Source organism: Bufo gargarizans, chromosome 1 (genome assembly GCF_014858855.1).
Source record: "Bufo gargarizans isolate SCDJY-AF-19 chromosome 1, ASM1485885v1, whole genome shotgun sequence".
NCBI lineage: Eukaryota > Metazoa > Chordata > Amphibia > Anura > Bufonidae > Bufo > Bufo gargarizans.
The window spans coordinates 614,448,097-614,468,076 of NC_058080.1; the positions used below are offsets into that span (position 1 = coordinate 614,448,097).

Sequence of the window (19,980 nt, forward strand, 5' to 3'; positions counted from 1 at the left end):
GGACATAAACCACGGCTTAGGAGACTTCGGAAGCAGTGGAGAGCACACTGAATATCCACGAGATGAAAAAGACTAAAAACAAGTCAGGTGCCAGAGCAAACGGAGCAACTACAGAGAGAAAACATCGCCTTGGCCCAGAAGACTTCCAAGGAAGGTGATACCCAAGGACCAGCACCCCAGGAAAAGACCACCCCTAGAGAGATCAACAGACACGACATGGCATGAGAAGAAAACAAACTAAAAATGGTGTCTGTATACCAAGGGCCAGAGCACTGCGGACAAATCTCCCCCCCCCCATGGGGGAAGAGGTAGAGGTGTCAGAAGGCAACAACCCCCAACTCCATACCAGGCTGTCAAAGGAGAAGAGCACTCCACCAGAACAATTAACAAAATCAGGGCTAGAGAACCTGGATGGCAGGCATAACTATGGCCCACAACAAAAGAATATTGAGGGAGAGAAGAGACACAATGGGAACAATGCAGTGGAACAGACCCAAACAAAAACGCAAAAAAATTGGGGAGTGCTCCGATTATAAAAAAAAACAACATCCTCTTTAGACCTACGGCCAAAGGGTTTGTCTCATAGGAATGTTCCTCAAGGAGAATGACAATGTGGTAGGCAGAGACATGGAGAGGAGGTCCTTAAGCTCCATAACAAGAGAGAAGCCATCTGATACCTATGGAACTGGCAGACCTAACCAGAAGCTAAAAAAAAAACTGTACGGAGGCCAAGGGAACAGGTAGAAGCAACGTACATGGCTGAAAACATAAAAGTTGCGTAAATCCATCAGACACTATCGACCGCCACTGCGGACCAAATCCTCTTAAATAATTAGAGAAGGAGGCTATGGGAGGAATTTACTAAATGGCCAGACCGGAACCAGATATGGGATTAATACTGCGCCAGGAAGGGAGTGCAGACGTCGAACGCCACAAAGTCCCAGAGAAAAACGGTAACGAAACCATACTACTTGCGCTGATCCTCCACAGCAGAAAGGGGGCTTACAAGAAACAGTATCTGGGGAAGTGCAACTACTCGCTTTGCGGAAGGGGAGAAGTAGAAGAGGCTGATACGGTTCAGTAGAGAGTGGTGACAACAAGGACAGTACGATCTACATGCCTGGTGGAGAAAGCAGTGCAGACAACTCACAGAGGCAAACTCAATAAGTGCATACCCAAACTTCCCCAAGGAGGGAACGCTGATGCTGTCACCGTAGCAGATGGTAGCAGATGGAGGCAATGCAGATGGAGGCAATGCATGACATGTGAAGGGAACAAGGCGCTAAACCAGCGCCACAGAAATCGGTAGGTTATACCATGCACAGAAAACCACACTAGTGCCTATCACCAGTAGCATGGCTTGATATGGGCATTTGACCAGTGCTATAAGGAATAAGTGAAATTATCAGCCATCGCCACAGGAACACCATACATACCATGCCTGGTAAGGAACAGAGGAACAAGGAAGAGCGCTTTAAGCGCCTGCAGGTACATCAGCGTGAATGACAGCTTTGCACTAACATGTTATACCTCATCTCCTGTCTCATTGGGTCATCGCACCCCAGAGATTCTATCAGGGAGAGCCCCCATAGCAAGTGCCAGCCATGACACACCAACGGAGTGGATGTATGTAGCCACGGGAAGCGCACCAGGAAAACCCATGGTTCAGCATTATGGAGATTGCTCAAATGCAATATATACTCAGCCTTACCCCACTGATAACAATCCCAGCCCTGACAGGCCGATTACAGAATCCTTTCTGAAAGCCTTGATGGGAGATCTTCGGGCCTCATTACTAACAGATTTTCGCGCCATGCGCGCGCCCCTACAGTCTGAAGTGAGGGAAGAAGGGAGCTGCACTTCCCACCTAGAAAACAAGATGTCTGAGTTTGCAAAAGCGCACAATGAGTTAGTGGACACTACAAATGAAAAAGAAGAGGAATTAGCAGCATTACGCGCAAATGTGATCGATCTAGAAGACCGTTCCCGCCGCAATAATATTCGGTTCCGCGGGATACCAGAAAACCAGATCAGCTACAGGAATTCCTGATTGACTTCTTCACCATCTTGCTTCCTAATGCTCCCACAACTGAGCTTTTTATTGATAGAGCCCATAGGTTACCAAAACCTAAAAAGGCTACCAGCGGAAATACCTAGGGATGTTTTGGCGCGTATCACCTTTTTCCATATTAAAAGAATCTAATGGCGGAGGCCAGGAACAACCCAGAGGTCCCAGAGCGATTCCGATCTATTTCCTTCTACAGTGACCTCTCAGCCGCTACCCTCACTAAGCGAAAGGAATTTCAGGAAGCAACGAAAATTTTGAGATTTCATAAAATTCCTTACAGGTGGGGTTTTCCAGCTAAATTGCTCATTTCAAAGATGGAAGGAAAACAGTGGCTCTCAATCCAGCAGGCGCTATACAGCAGATTTCTGAATAGAACTCGCCTCTGACTCCATCTTGCCATCTAAACGTACGCCACCCACACACCTGGATGAAGAATGGTCTACAGTCCAACAGCGGAAATCCCCAGATAATTGAAAGGACTGTAAGCACAGTTGTTCTTACCTTTTTTCTCTTATGTAACAGTACTACCTCATTGTCTCAGGTCTAAAAGGCCGAGAATGGGAGATTGTTGTGTTACCCCCTCTTCATTATCGCCACTTACCACCACGACTGGCGATAATAGATCAGAGTTATGAATCCCATGTTACTGGGATTTCGGTTCATTCTCTTTGTTCTTGTTTTTTATTTCTGTTCTCCCCCCTTTTCTTGTGCCAAATCCTTTGTCTTGCTTAAAATAGACCCTATCTGGCCTTGGAAATGTTACTTACATCTAGCATTATGGGTATGTGAAAGTCAACCATCAGCAGTTCTATTGTACCTTTATAATAGTATTTAAAATTACCACAATTAATGCCAAGGGATTAAATAATCCATTTAAGAGATCTCAACTATGGAGAAAAGCAATTCAGAGTCACTCTGATATTTTATGTATTCAAGAAACCCATCTGCTCAAAGAAGACTTTCACAGACTCAAACATAGACGCTTCCCTACTGTCATATCAGCCCCTATGGGTGCAAAAAAAGGGGAGTTTCTATAGCTATCAAAGATACAATTGCCTTCAACTTGTTAAACTCCCACATTGACGAGGGGGGCAGATATATTATTCTAATCTGTGAGATTAATAATATTCTGTTCACTTTGGTGGCTGTGTATGCCCCGAACAACAGCTTAGGTTAGAAAGGGGTCTCTCCTATATATGGGAGATTTTAATTAGCTTATGTTGCCCGAGACATATTCCTCAGCTACAACTAAATCTACACTCCCATCCAAGTTGTACCATCTTACTCAAAAAGAAAGTTTACTAGATGTTTGGCGACTAAAACATTCAATGGAAAGGGACTAGTTTATTTTCATCAGCCCATAAAACCTATTCTAGGATTGACTCTTTCTGATAGACTATAACACTTTCCATAAAATCTCTTCCTGCACAATTGGACATATAGAATGGTTGGACCATGCCCATGTATCAGTGACGATTTCTGAACAGTATAACTCTCCTACCAGAACTCTCTGGAGACTTAATAGTAGGGTATTGCATTCCCCCAAATCCCCCCCCCCCCCCCCCATCACAGGAATAACTTAAGGAATTTTTTACTTTTAATGATAACGGTGAGACCCATATTACACATAAGGCTTTTATCCGGGGTCATTATATTAGTATAGCTTCCAGGGATAAAAAGGAGAGAGAAGCTCAGTGCTTACAAATCACTGATTCCATTATCAAACTTAGCCAACTGAACAAACAATCTTATGATTCAAGCAGAGAACAGGAGCTCAAGGATTTGCATCACAAGCTACATTAACTTCAGCTACACAAATATGAACTAGCATTAAGGATACTAAAAGCAAAATACTATGGTCATGATAATAGGGTGTCCGCCCTACTGGCCTCTAGGCTGAAAACACTCCAAGCTAAGGCCAAGATATCATATATCAAAGATACAAAGGGGGAAACATTTTTAATACCAAAGACATAACAGAATCTATGGCACGATTCTACTCTGACCTATATAATCTAAAAAATGATATCACCACCCCACAACCCAAACCGTGTGATATAGATAGGTTTCTTGACTCTGTGAATCTACCAAAGGTAGAAATATCAACATTGGAAATCCTTTTAGCTGAATTCACTCTTAGAGAGATATCAGCGGCAATTAAGTCCTTGAAACAAAACCCCTGGCCCAGATGGCCTCACTAATGACTACTATAAGCAGTTCTCCGCCCTTTTGACACCATTCTTACTTAGACTGTTTAACTCTGTGCGTGATACTGGATGGGGGAGATGGAGGCCTGCGGGACGGCTTCTCAGCTCCTTTCTCTGGATGCGGAGAAGGCGTTCGACAGGGTTTATTGGGGATTCTTAAGGGCAGTCCTAACTAAATTTGGGATTGTAGGAATGGCTCAACAGGCTATACTAGCATTGTTTACCTCCCCCTCTGCCAGGGTGCTGGCCTCTTTTAGAATCCTTTCCTATTACCAATGGAACCAGACAGGGATGTCCCCTATCCCCGTTGATATTCACCATGATAATGGAACCCTTGGCAGAGGCCATAAGGTCCTTAAAGGCAAAACAGGTATTCCTATGAAAAATATGGAGCACAAAATAGGATTATTTGGAGACGATGTTATAATAGCTGTGACCAACCCCCTGAAATCTTTACCAGCAGTCATGAACCTCTTGTCACAATTTAGAGGTGTGTCATATTACAAACTCAATGCTAATAAATCCCTCATTTTAAATATGGGGCTTTCACCCTTAGGCTACTTTCACACTTGCGTTCGTCAGTCCGCTCGTGAGCTCCGTTTGAAGGAGCTCACGAGCGGACCCGAACGCCTCCGTCCAGCCCTGACGCAGTCTAAATGGAGCGGATCCGCTCAGACTGCATCAGTCTGGCGGCGTTCAGCCTCCGCTCCGCTCGCCTCCGCACGGCCAGGCGGACAGCTGAACGCTGCTTGCAGCGTTCAGCTGTCCGCCTGGCCGTGCGGAGGCGAGCGGATCCGTTCAGACTTACAATGTAAGTCAATGGGAACAGATCCGCTTGAAGATGACACCATATGGCTTAATCTTCAAGCGGATCCGTCCCCCATTGACTTTACATTGAAAGTCTGAACGGATCCGCTCAGGCATCTTGCGCACTTAGAAATTTTTCTAAGTTATTAATGCAGACGGATCCGTACTGAACGGAGCCTCCGTCTGCATTAATATGATCGGATCCATTCAGAACGGATCCGATCAAGCACAAGTGTGAAAGTAGCCTTAGACACTCCCAAATTAGCATCCCAATATCCATTTAAGTGGACAAAAAATGGTATGCCTTACTTAGGAATATCACTAACCTTCCCCTCTAAAGATCTGTTTGCGAACAATTAAAAAAGATATAATCGCCTATTCCAAGGTGGATTTGTCATGGGTCGGCAGGATAGCGAAAAATTATGCTTTTACCTCTAATATTATACTTCTTTAGGAATCTCCCTATAGCACTTCCTAATAATACATAGCTGAATTACAGTCGGAATAAAAAAATATTATATGGTATCACAAAAAACCTAGGGTAGCTTCCTCTACCTCAGGCATCCTCAAACTGCGGCCCTCCAGCTGTTGTAAAACTACAACTCCTACAATGCCCTGCTGTAGGCTGATACCTGTAAGGCTGTTTGGGCATGCTAGGAGTTGTAGTTTTGCAACAGCTGGAGGGCCGCAGTTTGAGGATGCCTGCTCTACCTTATATAGACCCGTGTCTCAAGGGGGACTGTCTCTCTCTAACCTTCTTTTGTATTACCAAGCTGCATTGCTTGATCAAGCAAGGTGTTGGTTGATAAAAGAAAATGCCCCGCAATGGGTCCAAATGTAAAGGAATATACTGGGCCCAACACCCATATTAGATTATCTGAAAGCAATTCTCATAAAAAGCACTATCCCTACATCTGACTTGCCACCTATAAAAGCTTGTCTTAATACGTGGAAAACATTTTTGGGTAATAAAGAATTAGTGACATGGAACATACTCGGCATTTCCTTACATACAATAGAATTGTTGATCCCTGGATGTTTCTTTCTCGGACTGAATTGCCGCAGGAATTAATGAAATATCAAAAATCTGGGAAGGTAACCAACTGGTCCCATTCTCCAAGCTAACTAGCTCCTTTCAGCTTTCGAATAAAGGGTTCTACAAATACTTACAATTACGATCCCTCTTAAACTCCCTCCCACAGCGCCCAAAAGCCCCAACCACAACCTTTGAGTTGTACTTCTATGGTAACTCTGGCTGCAACAAAGGGCTCTCCAAAAGTTTACTACTTAGAAAATAGTTACTACTAGAAAATAACCCCAGTGATGAAATATCTGGGATAGTGAAGTGGATGTCAGACCTAGATATCACAGTAGAGAAGCAGGCTTGGGACAGAGTTTTTGCCATGGCGGGACGACTCTCGAGTTGCGCATCCCACTTAGAATCAACACGCAAGGTATTATATAGATGGTATATGACGCCACAAAGGCTCTCTCAGATATACTCAGAGGTATCCGCAACCTGTTGGAGGTGTAAGAGAGATGTTGGCGACACAGAACACATTTTTTGGGATTGCTCAGCTATCACATCTATTTGGGCCGAAACGCTACATTTACTGAACACAATAACAGGTATTTCTCTACCCAGAGATCCAGCTTTTTGTCTACTACACTTGGGGCTTGACGATATACCTAAGGCAGATAGAACCGTTATTTTTCACGTTCTTACCGCGGTCATGACATTAATTACTAAAAATTGGTGTTCCACACAGGTCCCGGACATCAAGGATATTCTAAGGAGAGTGGCGTACAATTGTGCTATGGAAAGTACAATGGCGTCTTGCAAGGGTATATAAGACTCTTACTTAAAATGCTGGGGCAAATGGCTTAAACTATACCCAACCTTAAGCACACTTTACAACCCCAACTCCAACTGAACTCCAAATGGTCGCAATATTTGACAATTTTTGGCACTGTTTTAGTTCCTATATTATTTTTTCCCTCCATTCTCCTTCCTTCTACCCCCCCCCCCCCCCCCCCCTTCCCCTGTTCCCTACAGGCTTTTTCACTTCAGGTTTCCTGGTTATTAATTGAATACAGCTATAGCCATTATTGCATCCTACTAGCTTTGACATGTTTATTAATGTACTGTAATGCATACAATGTAATATTGATTGTGTATAACACTGTCTAACCATACATGTGATGTCAAGCCTATTTATTACTTAATTCAATAAAAATTTTGTGAAATAAAAACTATTTAAAATAGGAGACCAAAGTGGGCTTTGTACTGGCTGGTACCTTGGTACCAAAGCCCACTTAGTTTTTAAATGAGCAGATAGGATCGAATCTATGATTCGAAGGTTGATTCGCTCAAGCCTACTGAGCTTAAGGCTACTTTCACACTAGCGTTTTAGTTTTCCAGTATTGAGATCCGTCATAGGGGCTCAATACCGGTAAAAAAAAAAATGCTTCAGTTTTGTCTCTATTCATTGTCAATGGGGACAAAACTGAACAGAACGTAAGGCACCAAAATGCATTCCATTCTGTTTAGTTGCGTTCCCATACCGGAGGGCAAACCATGTTGTAGTTTGCTTTCCGTCCTGGAATGCGAAGCAAGACAGGTCAGGCATGACCCCCAATGCAAGTCAATGGGGACGGATCCGTTTTTGCTGCCACAATAGAAAACAGATCTGTCATCCATTGACTTTTAACGGAGTTCATGACGGATCTGTCTTGGGTATGTTAAAGATAATACAAACGGATCCCTTCATAACGGATGCAGGCGGTTGTATTATCAGTAACGGAAGCGTTTTTGCTGAACCCTGCAGTAACCTGTTTAATTACTATACAGAAGTGTCAAATTCTATATATTCAAATATTAGTTCCAGGGAAACTTTGTTTCCAGTCCAAATACTGTAGCGATAGTCTGGCAGCCAAACCGAGTACTTACCAATCCCTAATGTTAATATTTGTTTCGAGGAAATATTGCTCTCAAATGTAGCTGCAATTAGCATTTGGCAGATAAGACATACGATTGACTACTACTATACTTACAACCCTGACATTACTACCATCAGTAGTCGGTTTTATGTTTGGGAATCGGTGTCTACAGCTTTATGCTTACTCATCTAAATACATCATTAGGCAGGGAGAGGGAACCAAGAGATATTAAAATACTGAATATTCTTAACAACATCTATTGTAGAAACGCAGCATTTATATTCTTGGAGCAAATACTAGAATAGAGCACATTAAATAACATATATACTATGGGGGTCATTTATCATGCTGAACTACGCCTATATTGGGCATATTTCAGGCGCAGATAGCGGCGCAATGGTTAGGGAATCTGCCCTAAATAAGCACAGCAGAAACTAGTGACAGACCCCCTTAGCAAAATGAGGGGTAATTTTCTTTAATTGCCCCGGGTGTTTTGCTACAATCCAGCACGTGCCGATGAGTCCTGATATTGATGAGCTGATCCCTTGCTCATAATCAGGGAAAAAGCTGTCAATCAGCAGCAGCACGGGGCAATCATGACTATCAGGACTTACCAGCATGCTGACAGAACCTAGCAGCATAAAACTTGTGATACATTCCTTTTAAACATTTACTAAAACACATACAACCACAGTTAAACAGCTGAAAAACTGCATTTACGAACGTGATTTTACCCTGTTTTAATGACTTTTTACAACCAAAGACTGGAGCAGATGGTGAAGAAACCACAAGACTTGTTTGCATCAACATCCATATAAATAAATGTACTATAATAAGCTCTAAATGCTATTAATAAGAATGAGAAAATGGTCATCTTCATGATCTTCCAGTCATATCATTACCTTTTTAGGAGTTAAAGTCCTTTGTCTGAATTTTTCCACAGTCTCCTGCCCAGCATTTTCCCAGACACTGGCAAATGCTTCAGTTTTACTCGGCTCGAGATGGATATTCTCCAGCTGCTGGCGTAACACTGGAGTCTTTAAATTGTGATACACAGCCTGAAAAATAAGACAAGGTGCATTAAGTGACTGTGACAACAATTCACCTTTTTGGTTCTTTTAAAGGAGTTGCTCGGTTTTCCCACATTGATGACCCATCTTCAGGATAGGTCATCGATATCAGATCATCGCGGCTCCGACTCCTGGCCGACCTGTCAAATCCGGTGAAAGTGTCCGCTTGTATTCTTCAGCTGCACTCCCTCGACAGGAGGCAGAGAATCGTTTCTACTGTGCAGACGCCGACACTTGATGTGGAGTCTGCACAGTAGAAAACAGGACAGGAGCGAGCACCGCCAGCAAAACGGGGGAGTTTATGGAGCCATTTTCAATGATATCGTATATGGGAGCTGGCTCCACTTCATAACTCTGGGAGATCCACTTACAGCGAAGGGACTTACTAAGACTAGTGTCATTCTCAATAAATGTGCCCCTAAATATTTCTGCACATGTAAACATTCAACCTACAGAGTGTCAGCTCCCAGCATAGCCTCTTTTGGGCCTATGTTGGTACATGCACAAGACTGACAGAGGGAAGGAGCATCCTCTATCACCTTATCGGTGGGACACTATTGCAGGTGCCAGTAGACTTGCCATGGCAGCCATGGGTGTAATAAAGTTCCCCAGACTGGATAAAATACCACAATATTTATACTGCACAGAAAACGGCTGAAAAAAAATCCCCAAACCAATGGCAGAATAGCCGTTTTATTCCATCTGCTCCATCATGAAAGTTAAGAAATTAATTATACTGTATGGATCTCAAAATGGAACCATTGAAAAATATGGCTCCGATTTATCATACCTTCACTCCAGAGTTCTGGCATCAAAAAGTCGCAAAAATAGGGCTTTTGAGATTGTGTAAAAATTTGCTCTTGCTTGCGTAAAATTTTGTGAATTTTTGCATTTTTACACCACTCACTCCAGTTTTGTAATGTGGGTGTGAAAACTAGATTTTTATACTTACTGTAAAATCTGTTTCTCTTCCGTTCATTGGGGGACACAGGCTTTGACCATGAGTATAGCTGTTGCCGCTAGGAGGGGGACACTAAGCACAAAAAGTGTAAGCTCCTCCCCTTCAGCTATATCCCTTCCTGCAGGGACTAAGCTAAATCAGTTTAGTGCAAAAGCAGTAGGAGAAGCCAGACACAAGAAAATTGCATTATGTACAAACCCAGAAGACAGGCTCGAAAAGGGCCATAAAACAAAAGAATGGGTGGGAGCTGTGTCCCCCAATGAACGGAAGAGAAACAAGTTTTACGGTAAGTACAAAAATCTAGTTTTCTCATCCGCCTCATTGGGGGACACAGGCTTTGACCGTGGGATGTTACAGAGCCATCCCTGAGGGTCGGCTTAACTTCAACCCCCTGCCAATTAGAGAAGCAGGCACAGGCAGGAGCCTGCTCCGCTCAGCTAATCCTGGCATAATACATGGGTACAGGGTACTCATGTACTATGCCAAGAGTTAGTAATTGTCCGGGGAGTACGGGCAGGAGCAGCAATGCAAAACTGTACGCCCCGAAGAAGCATCAGAAGATGTAAAACTTGGAGAAAGTATGCAAAGACGACCAGGTCACCGCCTTACACACCTGAAGGGCTGAAGCCCCCCTACAGACACTAAGCTAAAACTGATTTAGCTTAGTCCCTGTAGGAAGGGTATAGCTAAAGAGGAAGGAGCTTACACTTTGTGTGCCCAGTGTCCACCTCCTAGCGGCAACAGCTATACCAATGGTTAAAGCCTGTGTCCCCCAATGAGATGGATGAGAAAGTGGGTGTAGCTAGCTATGTAAGTGAGTTTCACTCCAGATTTAGCGAGACTTTTAAAAAAAACTTGCAGTCTCACTCTAGTAGGAGGGTGGAGTAGGAAAAGTGAAGTAGCTTTTCTAGACAGAAGTGTTAGGTTTTAAGGGGTTGGCCACTTTCTGGTTACTGTTGACCAATGTGTATATAAAATGATTATATGGCACTTACTAATATAGTCTCTGTTGATATTCTACACCATTTTCTATATTTCATAAGGTATTCTCTCTTGTTGGCCAAGTCTTTTGTGGTGTCCACACATCCATAAATTGGCCGCTGATGGAGGGTCATCTGACCACGAAAATCACTCAGTTTCCTCTATTCAAATATAGTAAACCTGCACTAAATTCCTAACAGGATGAGTACAGATGACAGATGCAGTGTTTTTGAGTGGAGAAGGCCATATCTAGTTACTTTTGCCTGTGAGCTGTCAGCGGTGTAGAGAGAGCAGAGTTTTAAGCACACGCTGAATGGTGTGCTTTAGGGATGTAAAAGTACAGTAAAAAATACAAAATTAATGAATAAAGTATATTAGAAAAAATTGCATTTAGCGGATTAGGGACAACATATTAAAAATTATTGTAACAGTTTAGTTACTCTTTATCCACTTCACATCCGCCCATAGGATAGAAACATCCTATGGGTGGATGTTTATCTCTAAAATGGACGCTATGCGCTTCCTGTCCCGCCGGGGCCAGGAGAGTGCAGGAGCTGTCGGGTCTTCTACAGACCTCGATCAGCCCTGCACTGAGGCTGTACAGCACTGTATTATGCTGTACAGCCTCTCTGGGGGATGTATTTTCCCTGTAACTGGGGCTACTATGTCAGCCCCAGTTACAGGAGAAATCAATGGTGAAAAAAAAAGTTAAGGTAAATGTCCCCCAAAGGTCTTGTATGACCTTATGGGGGACGCAAAGTGCAAAAAAAAAAAAAAAAACAATGAAGTGTTTAAAAAAATATATAAAAAAGGTTTCACATGTAAAAAAAAATCCCCAATTAAGTAATAAATTTTTTTACATCACAAAAATTGCAACACCAAGCAATCAAAAAGGCGTATGCCCCCCAAAATAGTACCAATCGAACAGTCACCTCATCACCAAATAATAAGACCCTACCTAAGACAATCGGTCAAAAAATAAAAAAAACTATGACATTCAAACAATGGAGACACTAAAATATGTATTTTTTTCTTCATAACTGCTATTATTGTGTTAAAGTGAAATAAATAAAAAAAGTTGACATATTAGGCATCACCGCATCCATAAAAAACTGTTCTATAAAAATATCACATGACCTAACCTCTCAGGTGAACACCATAAAAAATTAAAATAAAAACAGTGCAAAAAACATTTTTGTCACCTAACATCACATAAAGTGCAACACCAAGCGATCAAAAAGGCGTATGCCTCACAAAATAGTAGCAATCAAACAGTCACCTCATCCTGCAAAAAATGAGACCCTAACTTAGACAATCTGTCAAAAAATATGGAGACACTTAAACATAATTTTTTTTTGTTTAAAAAATGCTATTATTGTGTAAAACTTAAATAAATAAGAAAAAGGTATACATATTAGGTATTGCCACATCCATAATGATCTGTTCTCTAAAAATGTCACATGACCTAACCCCTCAGATGAACACCGTATAAAATTAAAACTGTGCTAAATAAACCATTTTTTTGTCACCTTACATCACAAAAAGTATAATAGCAAGCGATCAAATAGTCATACACACCCCAAAATAGTGCCAATCAGTCATCTCATCCCGCAAAAATAATACCCTACCCAAGATAATCGCTCAAAATTATTGTGTAAAACTTAAATAAATAAGAAAAAGTATACATATTAGGTATTGCCACATCCGTAACGATCTATTCTATAAAAATGTCACATGACCTAACCCCTCAGGCGAACGCTGTAAAAATAAATAAATAATAAAAACTGTGCTAAAACAACCAATTTTGGTCACCTTGCCCCATTAAGTGTATTAATGAATAATCAAAAAATCATATGTACCCTAAAATGGTACCAATAAAAACGTCAACTCTTCCTGCGAAAAACGAGCCCCTGCACCAGACGATCGGCATAAAAATAAAAAAAATTGGCGTTCAGAAAATGCAGACACAAAAACATATTTTTTTTCTTCAAAAATGCTTTATTATGTAAAACTGAAACAAAGAAATTAGACATATGTGATATCATTGTGTCTGTAATACTTGGTCTATAAAAATAGCACATGATCTACCCTGTCAGATGAAAGTTGTAAAAAATAAAAAAAACTGTGCCAAAACAGCCATTTTTTGGTTACCTTGCCTCACAAAAAATGTAATATAGAGCAATTAAAACTTATGTACCCCCAAAATAGTACCATTAAAACTGGCACCTTATCCCCTAGTTTCCAAAATGAGGTCACTTTTTGGGAGTTTCTGCTGTAAGGGTGCATCAGGGGGGCTTCAAATGGGACAGGTCATCTAAAAACCAGTTCAGGTAAGTCAGCCTTCCAAAAACCATACGGCACTCCTATTCCTTTGCGCCATGCCGTGTGCCCTTACATCAGTTAACAACAACATGCGGGGTGTTTCTGTATACCGCAGAATCAGGGTAATAACTATAGAGTTTTTTTGGGCTGTTAACCCTCGATGTGTAGAAAAATCTGCCAAAAAAGTGAAATTTAGAAATGTCATCTCCATTTTCCTTTAATTCTTGTGGAACACCTAGAGGGTTAACAAAGTTTGTAAAATCTGTAACCTGAGGGGTGTAGTTTTTACAATGGGGTCATTTATGGGGGGTTTCCACTATGTAAGCCTCACAAAGTGACTTCAGACCTGAACTGGCCCTTAAAAAGTGGGTTTTAGAAATTTTCTTAAAAATTTTAAGAATTGCTTCTACAATTCTAAGCCTTCTAACGTCCTAAAAAAATTTAATTACATTTTCAAAACGATGCAAACATAAAGTAGACATATGGGGAATGTTAAGTAATAAATATTTTATGAGGTATCACTTTCTGTTTTAAAATTTGGGATTATTTTATAAATAAAGGTGAAATATATTGACTCAAATTTACCACTGTCATGAAACATAGAAACATAGAATGTGTCAGCAGATAAGAACCATTTGGCCCATCTAGTCTGCCCAATATACTAGATACTATGGATAGCCCCTGGCCCTATCTTATATGAAGGATGGCCTTATGCCTATCCCATGAATGCTTAAACTCCTTCACTATATTTGCAGCTGCCACTTCTGGAGGAAGGCTATTCCATGCATCCACTACTCTCTCAGTAAAGTAATACTTCCTGATATTACTATTAAACCTTTGCCCCTCTAATTTAAAACTATGTCCTCTTGTAGCAGTTTTTCTTCTTTTAAATATTCTCTCCTCTTTTACCTTATTGATTCCCTTTATGTATTTAAAGGGAGTCTGTCACCTCCATATGGCCATATACAGTGCTTACAAGGCTCTGTAGCACACCTATACAGGATTGTAACGGTACCTTTGTCTTTAAGACTTGCACTAGCAGGAAAAACGAAGTTTAAGGGTACTTTCACACTTGCGTTTTTCTTTTCCAGCATAGAGTTCCATCACAGGGGCTCTATACCGGAAAAGAACTGATCAGTTTTATCCCCATGCATTCTGAATGGAGAGTAATCCGTTCCGTTTGCATCAGGATGTCTTCAGTTCAGTCATTTTGACTGATCAGGCAAACGGTTTTGCTACGGTTTTCTCTCCGGCGGAAAAAACTGAAGACATGCCTGAACGCCGGATCCAGCATTTTTTCCCATAGGAATGTATTAGCGCCGGATCCGGCATTCAGAATACCGGAATGCCGGATCCGTCGTTCCGGCATGCGCATGCGCAGATCGGTAAAAATGAGAAAAATGTACAAGACGGATCCGTCGGTCCGCATGACAAGCGGAGAGACGGATCCGTCCTTGCAATGCATTTGTGAGACGGATCCGCATCCGGATCCGTCTCACAAATGCTTTCAGTCAGCGGCAGATCGGCGGATCCGGAACTGCCCGCCGGATCACACTGCCGCAAGTGTGAAAGTAGCCAAATTCATATGCAAATGAGCACTCGCAAGTGCCCAGGGGAGGAGTTCAGTGTGTAAATGCCCAGGCTGCTCTGCCTTCTTTTCACTTTACTCCTCCCCAGCCTCTTCCTTTGCCCGCCCTCGGCCGGACCTATCGATTAGGCAAGAGACTTGGAGGGCGGGCAAAGGCAGAGGCTGAGGAGGAGTAAAGTGAAAAGTAGGCAGAGCAGCCTGGGCACCTACACACTGAACTCCTCCCCTGGGCACTTGCGAGTGCTCATTTGCATATGAATTAAACTTTGTCTTTAGACTTGCACCAGCAGGAAAAACTAAGACAAAGGTACCGTTACAATCCTGTGTAGTTGTGCTACAGAGCCATGTAAGCACTGTATATGGCCATATGGAGGTGACGTTTCTATCATATCCCCTCTGTCTCGTCTTTCTTCCAAGCTATACATGTTAAAGGGACACTGACAGGCCCTATAAACACATTTAGTTATTCCTATACAGTCATAGATCTATTAACGTGTATTCCAATGATATAAGAGTACCCCCTGTCCGTATTGTAAACTATGTAAAAACAACTTTATATTTATCTGTCAATCACATTTCTTTATGCCCAAGGGGCGTTTTTTCTCATACCTTTGTGCCCAGCCGCGCCCCAACTGTCGTTTCCTACCGCCGCCCAGATCATTATTATTCACTGCGCTGGGCGGCTCTTGCATTCCCCGATTTTTCTGAAATTTTCAAAAACCCACTTTTCAAGGACCAGTTCAGATCTGAAGTCACTTTGTGAGGCTTACATAATAGAAATCACCCAAAAATGACCCCATTCTAAAAACTACACCCTCAAGGTATTCAAAACTGATTTTACAAACTTTGTTAACCCTTTAGGTGTTCCACAAGAATTAATGGAAAATAGAGATACAATTTCAAAATTTCACTTTTTTGGCAGATTTTCCATTTTAATAATTTTTTTCCAGTTACAAAGCAAGGATTAACAGCCAAAGAAAATGCAATATTTATGGCCCTGATTCTGTAGTTTACAGAAACACCCCATATGTGGTCGTAAACCGCTGTACGGGCACACGGCAGGGCGCAGAAGGAAAGGAATGCCATACGGTTTTTGGAAGGCAGATTTTGCTGGACTGTTTTTTTCACACCATGTCCCATTTGAAGCCCCCCGATGCATCCCTAGAGTAGAAACTTCAAAAAAGTGACCTCATTTTAGAAACTACGGGATAGGGTGGCAGTTTTGTTGGTACTATTTTAGGGGACATATGATTTTTGGTTGCTGTATATTACACTTTTTGTGAGGCAAGGTAACAAGAAATAGCAGTTTTTTTTGTCATTTACAACATTCATCTGACAGGTTAGATCATGTGGTATTTTTATAGACCAGGTTATCACAGACACGGCGATACCCAATATGTATACAATTTTTTTATTTATGTAAGTTTTACACAATGATTTCATTTTTGAAACAAAAAAATCATGTTTTAGTGTCTCCATAGTCTGAGAGCCATAGTTTTTTCAGTTTTTGGGCGATTATCTTAGGTAGGGTCTCATTTTTTGCAGGATGAGATGACAGTTTAATTGGCACTATTTTGGGGTGTGTATGACTTTTTGATCGCTTGCTATTACACTTTTTGTGATGTAAGGGGACAAAAATGGCTTTTTTTACACCGTTTCTTTTTTTTTTTTACCGTATTCACCTGAGGGGTTAGGTCATGTGATATTTTTATAAAGCACGCGATTACGGACGCGATGATACCCAATATGTATACTTTCTTTTTATTTATGTAAGTTTTACACAATGATTTCATTTTTGAAACCAAAAAAAATCATGTTTTACTGTTTCCATAGTCTGAGAGCCATAGTTTTTTCAGTTTTTGGGCGATTATTTTGGGTAGGGTATGGTTTTTACGGGATGAGATGACGGTTTGATTGGCATTATTTTGGGGTGCGTGTGACTATTTGATCGCTTGCTATTACACTTTTTGTAAAGTAAGGTGACAAAAAATGGTTTATTTAGCACAGTTTTAATTTTTTACGGTGTTTATCTGAGGGGTTAGGTCATTCTGTGATATTTTTATAGTGCCGGTCAATACGGACGCGGCGATATCTAATATGTATAGTTTTTTTTATTTATGTAAGTTTTACACAATAACAGCTTTTTTAAAACAAAAAAAATGATGTTTTAGTGTCTCCATATTCTGAGCCATAGTTTATTTTTATTTTTTGGGCGATTGTCTCAGGTAGGGGCTCATTTTTTGCGGGATGAGGTGACGGTTAGATTGGTACTATTTTGGTGGGCATACGCCTTTTTGATCGCTTGCTGTTGTATGTGGCGATACCCAATTTTTTTTTTACTTTATTTGGGGAAAATGACATTTTTGTTTATTTTTACTTAAGACTTAATTTTTTGGGGGGGAACTTTTTTTTTCACTTTATTTTTTTTGTCCCACTTTTGGACTTTAACTTTTGGGGGTCTAATCCTGTACAATGCATTCCAATACTTCTGTATTGGAATGCATTGGCTGTATGAGTAATACAGTGTGTATTACTCATACAGCTTGCGGCCTGTGAGACGTAGGGGGCTGGATCTCACAGGCTCGTCACAGGAAGGCAGCGCCGATGCCTCAGGAAGGCATCGCGCTGCCTTCCATGTCACCGGGTCCCCCCTACAGCCCCACGGGGACCCGATGGCACTGCCGCCCGCCGCACCATAAAAAGCTGCAAACCGCAGGTCTGAGTTGACCTGCGGTTTGCGGCGATCGGCGACACGGGAAGGGGGGGTCACAATATCCCCCCCCCCCCCCCCCCCCGCGCATTGACCCAAGGTGCCTGCTTAATGATTTGAGCTGGCACCATGTTCCGATCACCGCCCGCCGTATCGGTACGTCATGTGTCCGGAAGAGGTTAAGGATAAGACAAATTTATCAAACAACATGAGACATTTGATAAATGTGGCATAAGGTAAGACAATGCAGACTCAAGCAAAACTGACTTCAAATATTCCTCTCTTGATAAATTCCCCCCTATGTGTCTCTGCCCGACCTCCGCTGTAATGTTATGTACTGATGTAATGCTGCCAGAACAAATGAGTACAGTTGAGGTCAGGAAGCATTATAACTCATTATAATGCCATGACGTCCGGAGCAGACTTCACTATGGGAATGCACGGTCCCACAAGGAGGGTGTTTCACGTCTTAAAACTGGCCTAACACTGGTAGCACTGATTGGTCAATGTTAGAGGGTGCAGGGACACACCTCCACTGGTAACGCCCAGTTGTTATTTATACTGTAAATGTCTTAGAGGAATGACACAATGGAAAGTTCTGAGAATAGTTACTTCATAACAATATAACAAGTATTTAGCCGGAGAGCTGGAGTGGCCCTCTTTAAGGGGTTAATCATGCTGGTCATTAATTAGGAGGATGTGCAATACCTGTTCCAAAATGAAGGAGATGGTCTCCAAGACCAATTTTAGACTCTGCTTCTCCAATGAAAAGGCTGCTTGAAGTTTCTCCTCTTCTTCTTCGTTAAAACTCTGTTCAGCCTAAAAAAAAAAAAAAAAAAAAAAAAAAAAAAAAAGGTTATAAAGAAATAACTATGCCATATAACAGATTTTCATTCAGAAGGACAAACGCTTTATCTTTAATCTGCAGTTATATCTTCAATTCAGAAAACTGAACCGTGCCTGGATGAAATCTATCATTTCATATTCTTATCTGCACAAAACACATAAATGCAGAGAGCGTGCTAAAAGTTTAAACTATTGAGAGGTAATGTCAGTTATTTGTATCTTTTACACCAGTCAAAAAAATCCTCTTGTGATAATCCCAAAGCTGAGATCACATTACAAATCTGAAAAATAAATGGGCTCCGAGGGATAATTGAGGCTCTGAGTGTGCTGCATTCATCAATCTCGTGATGCCAGAGAGAACCTTATCTTGTTCTTTCCACTGAGTCGGATATAGATCCATCAATTGAGGATGTGAAGTCATGTAAACTAGCACTAAGCAGAACTAAATTGAGTTGATGCCTCTTTCTGGAGCAGAACATGAGACTCACAATTTACATTTATATTGTCAGTACAATTCCAGTCTCTTACCAGATCTGAGATAGGCTATACTCCTACCGCCGTTATGGCTGCCCTTTATACCAGAAGCCATGACACTGTAGCGGGATATAAAGCAGGGACCCAAAAACTAAACTGACTCATAATGGGGTCCATCGAGGTTCCATTGAAATTTCTCTCATTGCCATAATACTATGCTGCATCTGTCTAGAGCCAAAAGAGGACCCATGAACCCTATTAAAGGGGAATGAACAGAACACTTACCTGGTGACCTCCTCGTCATCTTTTTAGTTGCAGATCCACTCATTCTTGGACTCCTCTTCTGTCATCCACGATGGCTGCACTACATTTCAGAGTCTATCTGATGCACAGTGTGCATCAGTAGCCCAAACCACTTCCTACTTGTCCATCCCTGCTCTTGGATTGGCCAGCGCTATTCATGTGAGCAGTGCTGACCAATCAAAGGGCAGCATGAAATGATTTGGGCTACCAAATGCACAGTATGCATCAGTTCTCTAAGAAGCGGTGTGGCTATCTTGGATGGCAGAAGAGAAGCAAGGAATTGACAGATCTCCATATCAAAAGATAAAAAGGGGTCACCAGGTAAGTGTTCTGTTTGATCCACAGTTAATGTAAACCCCCATTGGGGTTCGGTCAAAAGTAGCAGAATCCCTGACAGACCCCTCAACAGAGGCCCCGAACACAATATTTGGAAAGCCAAAGACCATCTCAAAAACTGATAAATGTAAGTGTCCATATAAAGCGATGGTGTTATGGAAGCAGTCCATGCCCACCTCAGTTCTTCTCCCGACGGTGCCGCCTTGCTCCATAGCTCTGCCAGCGCCCCACTCTCCATGCCACCAAAGTAACACTGTGCTTCCATGTAAGCTGAGAACTGCATCCTGCTGACAATGCTTCTCAATGACTGAAGGGAACACAAGTGCGCTCTCACTGGCCAGCTTGAGAGCCTTAAAGGGCCAGCGTG

At 41.8% G+C, this 19,980-nt stretch overlaps 1 protein-coding gene across 1 annotated transcript in view; it reads right to left on the minus strand.

The window, feature by feature from the left end:
• The window catches only part of COMMD10 (COMM domain containing 10), a 432,679-nt gene that overhangs the window by 379,699 nt on the left and 33,000 nt on the right, over positions 1–19,980 (minus strand). Inside the window, exons 4-5 of the mRNA XM_044275908.1 lie at positions 18,363–18,473; positions 8,925–9,080 (exon numbers count right to left, since the gene is read on the minus strand). Coding sequence (XP_044131843.1) covers positions 8,925–9,080; positions 18,363–18,473 — 267 coding nt within the window. The remainder of the gene's footprint in view (positions 1–8,924; positions 9,081–18,362; positions 18,474–19,980) is intronic.